Below are 15511 nucleotides of genomic sequence, written 5' to 3'. Positions count from 1 at the left end.
TTTTCTACTTCAGATACACAGATATCATGATGCATATCGCAATATATCATGTATCATGATATCATCGTTATCGTGGGCAAAATATCGCGATATTGTCGTATCGTGACTCCCACCACCAGTGGAGAAGAACGTTTCCTTGCAATGAACAAGGCAGTTCAAGGCCGAGGTCCATTTTAAGCATCGTACAGTGGGAACACTGGCCTCTGTCTGCTGTAGGTCTGGCCTCTACCCTGCCGGTATATCCTTTTCGCTCTCCGTCTTCTTCTTTCCTCTCGGTCTGTGAGCCACATTCTCGTATCTGTTTATTTGGACCGATGTGGGCAAAGGTCGTGGAATTGAAGCTTGTTTAGAAAAGCTCGGTGGAGACCCGAGTGGAGCGGCGGAGCAAAGGGGGCTGAATGCGTCTCGGCAGCTGACAGTCAGAGACCTCGCTCCCTCCGTCTCACCTCGGCTGCACTAAAGAGCCGGAGGAGCAGGTGGATGCCATGGTAACACACCGGAGACGGACCCGAGGACCGCCAGAGGGCCCCGGATCCTCAATGAGGGTCATTCGGTGGTCAGGGTTCCTCATCCTATCGACTGTGTTTCAGGGGACACAAACAAGATGAGGATTTATGAAAACAGATAAAGAAATAAACAGAAGAAAAATACAATTACCAGTTGAAGAAATTCTAGAGATGCCATTAAAAATGTAGTAATAATATAGTATAAAAAGTAACAAGCATCAACAGAGGGAGGGATGAAAACATATAGAAAAACACACAAAGATGGACTCAAACGAAGATTATAAAGCGGTCTATCATAATGATGTCCTTGCATCTGGCCTTGCAGCACAGTATGTGTGTTCTTCATTAGCTAACATTTTGTGCTATGTTTCATATCCAGCAAAAGCACATTATTCCTCTGGAGCAATGTTATAGCCGTCCCCCGGGGCTGGATTTAATTGATGGGCTGCCGCAGTACATGCTATTTTTAGTGGTTTGCAGCTACGCTTTTTTAATTAGCATTCAAGTTGGTGTTTTGGAACCGGACCTCCCGACAACAACACCTTGAATCGCTAGATTTCCTCTCTTCATGTTCATATCACTCTTTGTTTTACTGCATGAGGGGAAAATCAGCAGATTAAGAGGCTTATAACCTGAATGATCTCAGTCGCTTCCTTGCTTTTCTTTTGAGAGCCATTTTTTCTTCAGTTCAATTTCCAACATCTTATTCAGATCATACTTCATGGGATCACAGTGTGCTCAACACGCCGTTCCTTATGAAAGCAGCCTGCATGACTCAGTGTCGGTGAATTAAAAGAAAGGAAACGCAGACAGAGACATCCAACTCCAAAGTTTTCTGCAGAGTTGAGGGCGGCCGATGTAAACAGCAAGGAATAATTAGCGGTTATGACTGACCTCTGCAGCCCAGAGGAGCTGATATAAGCTACATAGCCCGCTCGGAGCTAGCGTATTTACAAAGCTCTGAAGTCCATCTAAGCACATTTTATATGTGCTGACACTTCAGTTGTGTTTGTCTGCAGCTCGGTCTGTGGGGAAGGTCCTCGGCAAAGTTAATAAAGAATCATGCCCAACTCCTACGCGGATCGATTTTAAGCTTAAGACGCTCACTTCTCTTTCCTACTCTTTCCTTCTCTTTCCTTCTTCTGTGTTTTCATTTAATTTCAGCCGCATTAATTTTCACTGCAGCGTCTAATGTTTCATTGAGTGACTGATCGAGGTGGGCTTTGGAGTTCTGCAAGGCCGGCTTATTGCAGGCTCAGACACGTCATTGACCATCGCTGGCACAATATATCTTAAAAGAGATTTGGAGAAGGAGGCGACCGGGAGAAGATGTTACAGAGGTGACTGTTCAACAAACAATCTGTGAGGAAAGACTTCAGGGGCAGGAAATGTTATTTATAGCATGTTGTGAAGGACTTTTCACTGCGTATGTCTTATTCTAGCAATTTTATTACAAGAAATGGTGCTGGAATGGTAGTTGATTTGATGCTGTTTAATATTGTCTGTTGGACAAAACAAGCAATTCCGAACACACCACCCAGGACTCTGCTAACCCGTGGTCTTGTAGATCAAATGTTCAATTAATTCAAATCATTCAATTGAAAAAAACAAAATTGCAAACCTGATATTAATCTACGGGAATGAATATGACCTTCAAGTCAATTATTGTTGCCCTGACACAGGTTGGGCAAATTAACTCAGAGAGAGTTAAACAGAATGATGGACGTGAATGAAGAACAAATTGCTGTGCCTTAAACCTGCAGAGTCCAGGTCAGCATTTACTGTACCGGTTGTGATAAAGGACCACTTTAAAAGTCACTTTAAAAACGAGGCTGGCAAAACGAATAGATTGGAAAAAAAAATAAGTTTCCCAGAGTTCAGAGGAGAGAAAAACAAGACTTTGTACTGTTTGTCCGTACGCGGATGTTGTGCAGATCATATTAATGTGGTCTGCCTAGTCAGCCGCTGCCAGTTTGAGAGTCAGGTGATGCGTATTTTGTATTGTGGGAAAACAACCCACGGGACGGCAGATAACAGTTTAGTGAAGCTTGCACACACATCCTCACTCTGATATTTCTCACCACATTCCCTCAAAAGAAGGATTAGAATAAGACAATAACCTGCTTTCTCTGTGTTATCTGTGGAAGGACTCACACAGCCCTCACGCCACACTGCTGCTGCAGAAAGACCCAGAATTTTAATGAGGATACTCGTGTGTGTGTCTGAGCTTGAATCGTATATTTTTTTATTTATTTTGGCATCGGCGGCGTTCATCTCGATGCGAGAAGTGTGAATGTGTGTCCATTTCTTTGTGTGTGCTCATGCCTCAGAGAGGAAACAAAAATAGAGGCTGCCCAATGGGTTCAGGCGCATGCTTATGCATGAACACACTCTCCACCAGCGAGGTCCTGACTCACACACACACACACACATGTCAGAGGCTTAACTTGTCTTGGCATACGCCTCCTCAGCCGTGTGGCGCTGTGCGGCGGCGGCGGCGTGCGTGCGGAGGCCGGCTCGGGGAAGTGTGTCCGCTCCGTGTTTGCCTTCCGTCGATGGAGTTCATGAAGGAGCTCAGAGACCAAACGGCAGCTGATGGTGTTTGTTTAGCGGCCATGCTGGCTTTCTTTTTATCCAGTCCGGTCAGTAGGACTGCTGCTTCCTATCTCATCAGGTGTCCAATTCGTGCTGCCCTGCTGCAAGGTGCCTGAGTAAATGTGTGTGCAGAGCGGCGAGAGGAGAAACACTGAGTCACAGTAACGGCGGTGATAAAAATCGAGTTTTGAACCGAGGCGGATGCAGTCATTATTAACTCCTTTGTGCGCTCAATGCTGGTATTAGAGCGGCCCGTGCTTGGATTTATACGGCCTGGAGAGGCTCTTTTAACGTGACTAGGTAATCTATTTGGTTATACAGTATACAGAGGGAAGAGCGTGGGCTGGGGGTCTCCAGGGAGCCTATCGATTAGTGGGTTCAGTTGAAGCAGCCTGTGCTGCCGGCGGGTTCAATAGGTTGAGTTATGACTCACATAGAAGCTAGGTGTAATTGTTAACCGCTGGACCGTCTCGTAGTTGGATACAATAAAGCTTTTATTTTGGCAGTTTTCGTGGATTAAGGAACGGATCGATCCCTCCATCAATTAGGCCATCCTCTACACTTCTTATCCTAATTAGGGTCAGGGGGATTGAAGCCTTTTACCCAGCATGCACTAGGTAAAAGCCATGGTATACACTCTGGGCAACACTAACATTCCAATCTACAGGTACTTTAGAGCCATTAACTTGGCCCTTCGCTAAGCCCAGCCCCTTGAAAAGAGGTTTTAGACAAGAAAAGACGAGTCCAACTTAATGGGCGACCCCGTAGTTACGGTTTAGCTATGACTGGTTTAGTTATCTGTTAATACACCTCAGCTGCCTGTTCGACTGTTGAAAGACATAAGAATAAAACCAATTGGTCTTGATATATTTCGTAACTCACCATCCATTGGAAAGCTCATACCAGCGATGCATGACATCGTGGTCATCAATTCTGGGTTTAAAACCAGCGTATTGTGCCTGCGTCTCGGTACCTGGGGACGATGGGATTCTGTGATACGAGGTGATGTATTATACAATCTTCCGAAACGATCCCATAATGTATGTAGACGAAGATGTATGCGCGGCAGCTCTTAAGTGCTTTTGGATGTAAATGACCCGGCGTGATGAATGGCGCGATGCGGCCACGGTGAGTTATCTGAGCCTTGTTTGAATCCCGACAGAATGAATCAGCACATTATGTGTACATTATGTAAATGATTGTTGGTTTGGTTAATGGAGGTAAAGCCAGTTCACGACTGCCCATTACTCTTGCAAGGACTCGCTGTGTGTGTGTGTGGTGGGGGGGCTTAATCAGAGTATGGAGTCCACCTCCCCTCTTGCCTGGTTTTCCCCCCATCGGGAGCTTAAAACACACTCGTGTGTTTGTGTAGTGTATGCTAATGTGATTATCTCCAGCAGAATTGTATCCCTGTTATTTGGCGAGGAGGAAAGGCCACGGACGACGGAGCGACTGCTACTCATTATTTATCTGTTTCGCCGGTATGTTGTTCTGGATTTGGACAACAATAGCCGAAGAATCGCGAGGCATAATGATGATATCGATTGTGAGCTCTGTTCCCACCTCTACAACCTTTTAAAACTATTTAATCACTGCCTGTGAATTACATGATTTCATAAGAAGTCTCATGAGGATAGAAGGCAAGAAAATGTGTTAAAAAAGGTTGTTTGAACAAATTCATAGCATGCAGAGTTTTTTGGTTTTGTGGTAAAAGCAAAGAAGACCGAGGAGGGAAAAATAAAGGAAATGGTTGTTTACTGAGTTGTTTGGATGATAATATGAGGCGATGGAGAAGATAAAGAGAATCAGTAATGATTGTTTGCATTCAAACAGAAGTCCTAATTACTCCTCGCTTACGAAGATATTATAATAGTTTAGTATTTGATATGATATGAATACCAGAAGGGTGGACTATTTGTAAATATAGAATGTCTTTGCTGGTACGATGTGATGATTACACCTTATTATAGGTGGGGGAGGTAAGTGCTCAAGCAAGAGATGATGTAAGCAGCTCAGTAGCCAATGAAATGGCTTGTTAGAATTAACAGGTGGGAAGTATCTTTTCCCATTCTTTAGATGAGCACTGGTGCTTGTTAATTTGAATTGTTTTCATAATGAGCGCGTCACGTGTCCAAATTGCACCAAATTCAATACGGGCACTCCTATTGGTCCACAGCAACACACCCAGCCAGGCGTGAAGCCGATGGGATGAATGGTTCTTGAGATACGTGGAGGACGTTCCCAAATACAGACAGACTTCGATGCTTTCACTTAATCATTCAGGAAAGGTGTCCCGTCCCCCCGTTGGTCTTTGTCCAATCCAAACAAAGGAGAAGGTCGTTAGGCTGAAACCCAGACGAGAACTCCATCATGTCGCCCGTGCCTCGCCTCCGCCGCTAATGGCTTGGTTTCTAGGTGCTGTTGTTTGGAGCGGCGGCCTCTGGCTCGCCTGTTTTCTGGGGAGATGAATTAGAGGGGAGATGAGCTGAGGCAGACGCCACTGTCCAAGGGAGAGGATGAAGAGGGGATTTCATGACTCCTCCTCGCACACACACACACACACACACACACACACACACACAGCAGAACTGGCCCTCATTATTTCCTCATCTCCATCACTGGGAGGAAGTGAGGGGTCGCAGCGAGGCTGCTGATGACTGCCCATCCATTTATCACACACATTGTCCACACACACACACACACACACACACATTGGTCTTGTACACACCCCCACAGACACCCAGTGGTCCTCCAAAGACGGCACATAATTGGAAAAGCACTGTCACTGAGGAAGATGGAGGTGCAACAGTCCTAAGTGGGCTGCAGCTTCCTGAAAACATCTCCGGCTCTTAAAGCAACAGATTAAACAGCACACAGTTAAAGTGCACGATGACTTCATCTGGCTGGAGGGAAACATCACCCACTCCCTCAGCTTAAACATCAGCGATTTGCATAGTTTTAACTTCAAGGGGGTAATCAAAAGTCTATATTTAAGAGGTTTTTGTTTATCGCCCCCAAATGGAATGATTTTTTCACCCAAACTGCACATTATCTAAATCATCTTTTGTTTTTCTTTACACATTAGCAGTCGGTAACTGGAGGGGACAAGTCCACTTTATTGTACATTAGGAGCATCTTCTTTCAATACTAACAAGACCATTGTTCTGTAAAGTATATCCGCCGCCAACGACGTAGCTCGCTCCCTCACTATCGCTTCATTGACTCCATTCTGCATCGCCGCTTTAATTGGTGCAGTAATTACACTTAACTCGACCTCAGTACTGCAGCTGCAGAGAGGGAGTTACCATTACCTTAATGCTCAATGCATATCCTGCGTGAGAGAGAGTCAAGTAAAGGTGATTTTTATATAGAGAGAAAGAGAGGACAGAAGCTTTCATCCCCTTCCCCCCTGGAGAAAGTTAAGTTTAATTCCACGTGGGAATGTGGAAATGGTTAATGAATAATTCAGAACTTGTTGCTTAGTACCACAGAGGCATGCCAAACAGCAGTCATGGCAGAGGTGGAGCGTTGCCCTTTACAAACCTTAACCCGGCTCGCCCAAAGTCCCCCTCGCTGTGTTCCTGGCAGAGACACCAAAGTAGCCTTTATAAAGGCACTGTATTAAAACCGGTGTTTCGATCCCTGGCAAATGACCCAAATTAAACCCCCAACTTCAAATATTAAAGGACACACGAAGCCACCTAACCCAACAAACCTGCGACGGTTTGTTATCGTAGCAAGAGGATCTGTGTGTTCCAAACACACTGGTCGAACTTCTTACTTAGAACCGATTAACGCCGGCGACATTCACTCCGTCGCAGAATTGGCTCATGAGGTGTGTTTTCAAGAGCAATGTTTGCACATCGTTAACTTCTCTTTAAACGCTTCCGCTTCGTACATTTTAAATCGTCCGTATTAAATATACATGGAGGGGAGTGCATTAAATGTGTGTCACAATGGAAATTGCGGGATTGAGTGCATAACCTCTGTGTCCATAACCTGAATACTGAAAAATATGTATTCAACAACATGAAAAATGCACAAGGATGAAATGACAAAAACAAACTTGAGTGTTAGAGTAGTTTTAGGTCCCGTGGGAGCGACATGGTAATCACAAGGTGACCCCGCCCTGAAGCATCATCGTCTATCTGACTCTAAATGGATCATGATTTACTAAATTAACATTGTGTATTGAAGAAGACTTGAGACTAAGACCATTTACTGTTTACTACATAGCCTTTCATGCAGTTGCACCCCCTGATGGCCAGCAGCGAGAATGCAAGATTAAGGCACTTCAGCATCGGCTTCACTCTTCTTCCACCTGGACTGAAGCTAACATTTAACTAGTTAATGAATGTATAACATGTAAGCAGCTAACTGTGCAATGGGGGACAGATGTAACATTTCTTTCTGTAGTTACAGAAAACACATGACGTTAAAGCTCCTAACTAATACCGTAAATCCTGTGATTTGTTGTTTGTTGTTTACATCTACATATTATATGCAAACACATGCACGCGTTGATTTCAGAAGGCTGTTTCTCAGATGATCTGCCAGGATCTATGTGCTTAGATATACATATAGAATCATAATAACCACCAGATTCCAATCAATGCGAGCCGTGTTTACATTCCCATTCCAATTACGTGGTAAGCTGCACTCAGCCGCACTGTTTGCACACATATGTTGCTGCCGCCGTCCAGCTCTCACACAGACGGGATGAGCTCCTTCCTGTCCCCCCATCTCCCCCCACCATCTCCCCCTCGTCTCTCATGTCTCAGAGGAGGATGTTCAGTTTACCGGTTTACTGAGATATCTCTGTCACACAGGCGCCATCGTCAAAGTGGACTTATTGCGGGGAATAGATGCATGATGCCCCTCGCCCACCCTCCGAGCACACACACACACACACACACCCGCCACCACAATCACACTCTAGTGTGAAGCAACAGCTGACGCCAAATAGATAGAGCCAGCAGGACCTGGTTATTGTGGAGTGTAGCCATGAGATAGAGGTCACTGTTTCCACCGGGTTGAGAGATGGAGGGGGGGAAGAGGAAATGCACCGACAGTAAATTACATGCTGGATACACATATTCCATCAGAGGCCTCCACGTGAGATGGCTGTTATATATCACCGCTGTGTCTTATTAACCTTCTGACCCACGTAAATGAAATGCATTAAAGCATCACCATTCACCAAACTGGAATTACACGCCGCCCGGATCGTACGTTATCCCCGCCGTCGTGTTTGAAGAAGTGTTTTTACACATTGTGTACCGACGTCCCACATTACACATTTAAGGGCTTCTCACGGGACATTAATCCCAAACATTTTTGCATCGACGTGGGAATAGCTCGAGCTGAACCCTCACTGCCCATTATGGCAATCTCTTATTTATCAGAGGCTTCCGTTTAAAAACTAGCAGCTTTTAGAAAGAAAAAAAAATCCCACATCCTCTAATATTCTCCAGAACAGATGCCTTTTAATGTTTTCAGAGAATAGCTAAAGAGCCAGGAAATAAATTCACCTCTTATTGTTCCCTATTTGTATGAAGGTGCCAATACCTTTTTTTTTTCTTTCTTTTTTTGTATTTGCTTTTTAAACGCCGGCTTCTAAAGTCTTCAAGGTGAGGTCAGTCACAGGGCAGGCTGCCAAGTAATAACTTCCTTAATCGTTTATGCTTCGTGCCCATATTTCTATCAAAGAAAAAAACGGGGGAAAAAACACTCTGAAAGAGAGCAAATCAACCTTATGTGGAATAAGTGCAGCAGACAGCTGCTATACAGTAGCACCACCTCATTAACCCGGCATCTCGATAGCAGCAATTTAGAAGTTGCTCTCGACCTCCTTTTGTCTCTCCTGCTGTTTCCTGCTCTCCCCCAGCACGCAAATAGAAACAAATTGCTTATCTTTTACATAACTTAGCTGGTTTGTTTTTTTACTCATGAAAGACGCTGCACAAATGTCATCCGGGGTCGGTCGCTCCCGCCGGTATTCAAGCTGGAGGGGGGGGTGAGGTGACATACATGGAGGGGGTCTCTGTCGCTGGTGGGCTGACAGCCTGGGAGCCGGATAGGTGTCGGCTTCCCAGGTGACTTAGACGGATCAGGAGGAGAGAGAGACACATCAAAGCCAGGGACCCGGAAAAGTTGAGAAACCTGCATTAGATTAACACCCAAGAGACGAGCCAAAAAAGAAAATCATTGGTGTCTGGCGGAGTGAGGTCATGTGTGTGAGGTGTGTTTTTGGGGGCGGGACTTTAAGGTTTGATGTGATAATGAAGCTCCTTCGCTGGCGTCTATTTGTCCAACAAATGTTTCGCCTCTAAAACGCCGGCCTTCCTCCTGCGATTCAAACAGGAAATATCATTTTTGTTTGAGCGTGTCCTCACTGGAGAGGATAAAAAGATTAGAGATGAACCCGCCGTTATACTGGTGTGTTTTTTCTTCCCCCACGCACGCGATGCGGCTGGCATTTGCACATCCGTGTGTCGGCCAGTGTCTCCGTATCAAAGAAGCGCAGCGCTTCCAGACTCGTCATGGTTGACGAGAGTGAGCGGGAGTGATGCTAAGGTTAGCTCGCTGGAGCGTTTAGCTGTACACGGGCAGATTTACCGGCCTGTGAACCCATAAACCTGCAATTACAAACCCTAACAACTCTGGCGCAGGCGGCCTGTACACCGCGGTTTTCCTCTGGGCTCGGGGATTTAAGCTTCACAATCAGTCAAGCGTGACTTCAGAAGCTAATTGCACAAGAGTGACACACACACACACACACACAACATCCTTACGGGGGGGAAAGACTGATGGTGGAGGTGGAATATTGTTTGAAATTCATCAAATTTTAATCCAGTGCGTACATTTCCATATTTCCATATTTATATCTCTGCGCTCCTAGCATCCACTTCCTCTCCGCATATCATTCCATTCCCTATTAATAGCTCAGACCGCTCCTCGCCTAATACACAAACATACAGGAACACACACACTTACACTCTTGTCACCCAAAAGAAGAAGAAAAAAACAGACAACTGCCTATCAGGTGCTGCGTTCAAAGACACGTGTATCTCAAAAAAAGGCAGATAGGGGCCCGTCATTGAATCTCCATTTCTGCCACCGTGGGTAAATCGCCTGTTTGAAGCAGGAAACAGATGTAGAGGAAGCCGGGGAGCGTCAGAGATAAGATGTAGCGTTCCTCCTCCTCTATAATGAATCAGTGTATTTACTTAGCAAGCCTCCAAAATGGCTCTTGCAATCGCTCTGTCTTTTTCCAGAAGCCCTGTCACCCTCTCCCATGTTTCCCACACACACACACACACACACCAATCCAAAGGTAATTGCTCTTACCTGAGACACTGTAATGGATCCTGGATGAAGTATTGACCGCTGCTAGATTTTGATTAAGGGGCTTTAGGGCAGAACATGTCTTTAATGAAAGCGAGGAATCAGCATTCCTAGGCCGGACGCCGTGCAGCGTGGCCCACGGGCAGCCTTGATTAGGACCTGATCCTCGGCAAATCCAGAGGTGGGCCGCGGCCACTGAATTAAAAAGCGATGAATCCGTCCATTAATAACACCTAAGGCGCGTGTGGTTTTTTCCTCTGGAGGCTTTGAATCGTTAAAGATTTGGGTATTCTTTATAAGACTCTCTCAATCACTCAATCATCCACCTTGTTGCTCACTCACTGACGCACTAACTCTACATTAATACACTCAATCCCCCCCCTCCCCTTCATATGCAAAAGGTCAGCCTTTATCAGTCTGAAAGTTTAGAACGAGGGATAACTTGCATTAGCATCCTCTCATCCTCTCCCTTAAATTGCCTTTTTGCTTGTGTTAAAAACTGATTGCATCTCGGACGGAGATGAAAGGGTAGCGGCTCGCTCCCCTCCTTCTTTGAGCGAGCAAATGGACATAATCTAAAACGGGAGGGGAGGGGGGGTGTATTAGCATGCTAAAAAGACACCACAGCTATGATGAACACTATTTGCCAAGGCTTAATGCGATAGCCGGGTAAGATGATTAACTTTGAATCCGTTTAATCAACCACCAGCGCTTCCTCAAATAAGCAACTGTCGGGCGTCGGGGTAAAACTTCCCTCAGATGTGTCGGGGATACGGGGACGGGGAACAGATGTGTCAGAGCCGAGGCCAGACCCAAAAACATCACGCTTTGAAGTGTCGGACATCAGCGATCAATTTGTCGTCCCTCGCTCGGCGTTTGAAGCTCGCAGCGGCGGAGCGGTCTACGACTTGGAACGCGTTGCGGCTTCGCTCATCGACTGGGGGAGTCAATGTGCCCTTGGGCTGCATGCTATTGACTTAAGTAGTTCAAGTAGTGGGCTCCTCACCTCCTCTCACACCCGTGTGTGTGTGTGTGTGTGTGTGTGTGTGTGTGTGTGTGTGTGTGTGTGTGTGTGTGTGTGTGTGTGTGTGTGTGCATGCTGATCATTCTGACCCTCTCGGTTGGACCTTAAACCACAATCAAGACCGGAGATTGGGTTTCTCTTTTGCGGATAATAAGAAGATATTACACCTGAATTGTTCATTATTGCTACAACTAATTACAGAGATCTTCAACGGGGGTCCGCATCGTTACTGCAGGGGGTCCCCGAAATGATTTATATTTATATTATAGATTTAGATTTTTTATATTTAGGGCATTTAGCAGACGCTTTTGTCCAAAGCGACTTACAATAAGTACATTTGTGGAAAGAAAGAAACCACAACATATCAATGATTTGATCCCAAGCTTTATTTAACAACACATTAACATGAATACAACCTATAATGAGCAACATCTTCCTATTTATTCAATGTTATCAGGTGAAATTGTGATGTAGAAATGCCAATAAAGAATTCAAATATGGTTTCAATGGTAACAATTATTATTTTAACGGCTCAGCATTGTTTACATACTTCATTGCAGAGTGATAAAAGCACTTTGAGGCCAATAGGGGGTCCTTGGCCTGAAGACCTCTGGCTTAGCAGATACATATGTTAATGCGTGAAACTGTAGGAGACCGACCCCTAACCCTGTTTCCGTCCCCCCCAGACCTTGATGACCCGGTGGTGACGGTGCACCAGAGCATCGGAGAAGCCAAGGAGCAGTTCTACTACGAGAGGACCGTGTTCCTGCGCTGCGTGGCCAACTCCAACCCGCCCGTCCGCTACAGCTGGCACCGCGGCAGGGAGGTCCTGACCCAGGGCTCGGACAAGGGCGTGGAGATCTACGAGCCCTTTTTCACTCAGGTAACCCAGATGGCGAGGCGGCGCGGATGAAAGTACTAAAATCATTGATCCGTCGTGTCATTTCCCATAAACGCAGCACAAAAGAGCTTCAAAATCGAACATGAAACTTGAGGGGCGTTCGGCAAATCCCGAGTCGCTTCACGCCGGCTGTCATGCAGACATGCACCTTTTGTCCTCCGCCTGCACTACAAAGGGAGGATGAATCGGCTGATTGGGAGAACAGAGGATGTGAAACAACCATCACAAGCCTTTGAAGGCAAAAAGACGTGATCGTCGGGAGGCTTTCAGACATCCCATATTAAGTTCTGCTCTCATGACCACCCTCCTGTGTGTAATTAATAATAATATTATGAGACAATGCTCTCTCAAACAGACTCGACACGTCTGTGAGCGATGACCCTCGTCAGCAACAGGCGATGAGTAATTGATGAGTCATCGCCACGTCGTGTTACGGAGGTGACACATTGCCAGCGTGAAACACGGGCGCGATGGCGTCGCTGCTTAAAACCCCCGAACGCCACCATGTGTTGTGTAAAAAGCTCATTAATCAGATGAATAGCAGCGTCACTAAACCGGTTCCACAAAGTTCCTTCCCTTCACAATCCCTCAACTGTGGATTTCCATTTTACAATTTGGAAATTGAGAAACTTTCCCCTTCTCTCCCTTAAAATGAGCCGTCAACAAAGAGCCCATTGAGCTCCCGCTAGTGAGGGAATTGTAGTTTTTTGAATTGATTGAGTAAAAATGTGATTTGTGTGTTGAACCGGGCGGCGGAGGGAATGGGAATCCTTCACCAAAGCTAGAAAGAGAAGAAAAAAAGAGACACGCAAGAGAGGAAAAGAGGCTTAAGAAACAGAGAGAGAGAGAAAGGAAGTGAAATCGATGTTTGGCCAAATGGAAAAAGATGGCTGGGGACTAATGGAGTGGGTGAAGGAGGCCTCATCAGACACTCTTCTCCACCCTCTCCATACCTCTTTGCTCCTCCATCCTGCCCTCTATTAAAGCTTTAATTGGGTCTGAAAATATGAGAGCAAACCCAAACCCGGAGATAAGCTTTGTGAAAGTCCAACCCCAAATAAATCCGGACTAAACTCCTAGTAATTTGCTCATATAAATGGCTAATAGCATTATTTTCTACCCCCATTATATATGAACTCGCCCTGAAACTCAAGACCGAGTTACAAATTCATAACTGAGCAAAACTTCAGTCCATCAGAGTGCAAGCAGACCTCCCTCCATTATTCTTCATTCCCAAGCACCTTTTCCACTGTTTTTGTGTTGTTATATCCCGACTGGAGAAATGCAGCGGTGGCATTTCAGCCTCATAATTAGGTGAAGCCCCCGGGTGGCTGTGCTTTTATTGTGGAAAGTCCATCCTTCCTGCTGTCTGTTGCCTTCTCCTCCACCTCTCCCCCATCATTTCCCTCCACAAAGAATAGGACGATTATCAGAAGATGTAACGGAGACGTTCCTCAGATTTTTGTAGCAGACGACGCGTTTTTGATGTTTATGCCGGTTTTTCTCGCCGTGCCATATTTCCCATCTTCGCTTCACATTTGTTCTCTTTCGGGTTCAGCCTCCTCGCTCATTTTTTTTGTAGCTTTTGCTGCCACTAGTGTGTAAAACGCCTTCATTTGCATCTTTACTACCATAATTAAAGTTCATCAAGCTGCTTTTGATTCTACGTTTCTTTAAAGATGAGTATTATTTATTAGTAACGCCTCAAATATGTCAACGTGGCAACGATGCACTCCTCCATAACGTCCAAACAGCCATAAGTTCCCTGAAGCTCTCCTCTACTTTAGCGTTCACTCTCTCCATCGATACGACCATCACCCCCCCCCCCCCCCCCCCCCCCCCCCCATCCAGTTTAATGTGTTAGTCCTTTCCGTTCCTTTCTCTCCCCCATGCATTTTCCAAATAGATTTTCCATCCAATCCCCCCCCCCCTGCTGTGAGTAAAGCTTGCACTCTGAATGCCGCGGACCTGATCACTTGATATCTGCTCCGGAGCCGAGGAGGTGACGGGGAAAGAAAGGACGAGGAGTGGGGGGGGTCCGAGGCTAATCTTAATGCAATTATTTCACCCACGACGAGCCTCATTGGATATGAGAGACGTGAGCGATCACCGTGTTGTTTGGACCGCCGCAGCGTGAGGCTGACTCGTGTTTTTGTCCCCCCCCCCACCAACCTAAAGCTCACACTGGAAGTCAGCCAGATCAAAGGTTCACATCCTCATGGCGGCGTCCTGGGCGGGGCTCACGTTGACAGGCCCAGCTGGAGTCAAACACACGTTATTAGGGAGATAGTCGCTGCTGCTGCCGGCCCCCCCGCTGAGCCGATCCATATAGCTGCAGCTGAATGGTGAACACACTGCAGGGCCATTGACTGGAAAGTAATCCACACTTGAAGCCAGTTGACACATGCATTACTTTAAAAACCACCACCATCTTTTTTTTTTTTTTACAGTAATTTTCTTGCAACCTTTTCATTTTTTGGGCTTCATTAAAACATACATATTCATCTCTTTGACCTTTTCTGCGGAAGGTGTTTGACCTTTTGTCATCTCCGTCCCCGCTACCTCGTTTTTTATGCATTTTTGCTTTTACTTGATTGCGTTGATGTCTTTGCACACATTTGCATACCAGTGTTGGTTTGGTCCGAGCTGCAGGGGGAAACGAAGATTTTGAAGCTGAAGAACCTGCGTCCTCAGGACTACGCCAACTACAGCTGCGTGGCCTCCGTCAGAAACGTGTGCGGCATCCCGGACCGCAGCGTCATCTTCAGACTCACCAATAAGACGGGTACGTAAGACGAGTCACTACTACTCTACTACTAATAGTGAAACAATCAATGCTAATCAAATGCTGAAATTAGTATTCAAATGTGGGTTTTCTTTATAAACGTGTAGTCTAACGTTAGAAAATCTGGCCCTCCTCGCCTTAAACGAATGCTTTTGTCTCAGGAGGTCTGATGGACAATAAAGTTTTTTTCACTGTCACAACTAGCTGACAGCGGCTGTTAAAGTTGACAATTTGAGGTCATTCATTTTGTGCCTTAACCTTAATTATTGCTTAGCAACAAAGCTGTCACCTGTTGGTCATTCAACATATTTATTGGTTATGTTTTTGGCACGCCCTCTAGTGGACAGGAAGTA

At 45.8% G+C, this 15511-nt stretch overlaps 2 protein-coding genes across 5 annotated transcripts in view; both read left to right on the top strand.

Moving 5' to 3' along the window:
• Positions 1-15511, top strand: part of slc25a47a (solute carrier family 25 member 47a) — a 486107-nt gene that overhangs the window by 271440 nt on the left and 199156 nt on the right. The gene's annotated exons all lie outside the window — the stretch shown is intronic.
• Positions 1-15511, top strand: part of LOC311026719 (MAM domain-containing glycosylphosphatidylinositol anchor protein 2) — a 145691-nt gene that overhangs the window by 62629 nt on the left and 67551 nt on the right. For 2 of the 4 annotated variants that reach the window (XM_084030413.1, XM_084030415.1), the window contains exons 4-5: positions 12159-12355; positions 15026-15158. In XM_084030413.1, coding sequence (XP_083886539.1) covers positions 12159-12355; positions 15026-15158 — 330 coding nt within the window. Of the gene's footprint in view, positions 1-12158; positions 12356-15022; positions 15159-15511 lie in introns of all 4 variants that reach the window. The other 2 variants (XM_084030412.1, XM_084030414.1) reach the window with 1 other exon arrangement.

This window comes from Eutrigla gurnardus, assembly GCF_963514095.1.
Source record: "Eutrigla gurnardus genome assembly, chromosome: 16".
Taxonomy (NCBI): Eukaryota; Metazoa; Chordata; class Actinopteri; order Perciformes; family Triglidae; genus Eutrigla; species Eutrigla gurnardus.
Note: the sequence above shows the minus strand (reverse complement) of the source record. Positions and strands in the feature narration are given on the sequence as shown.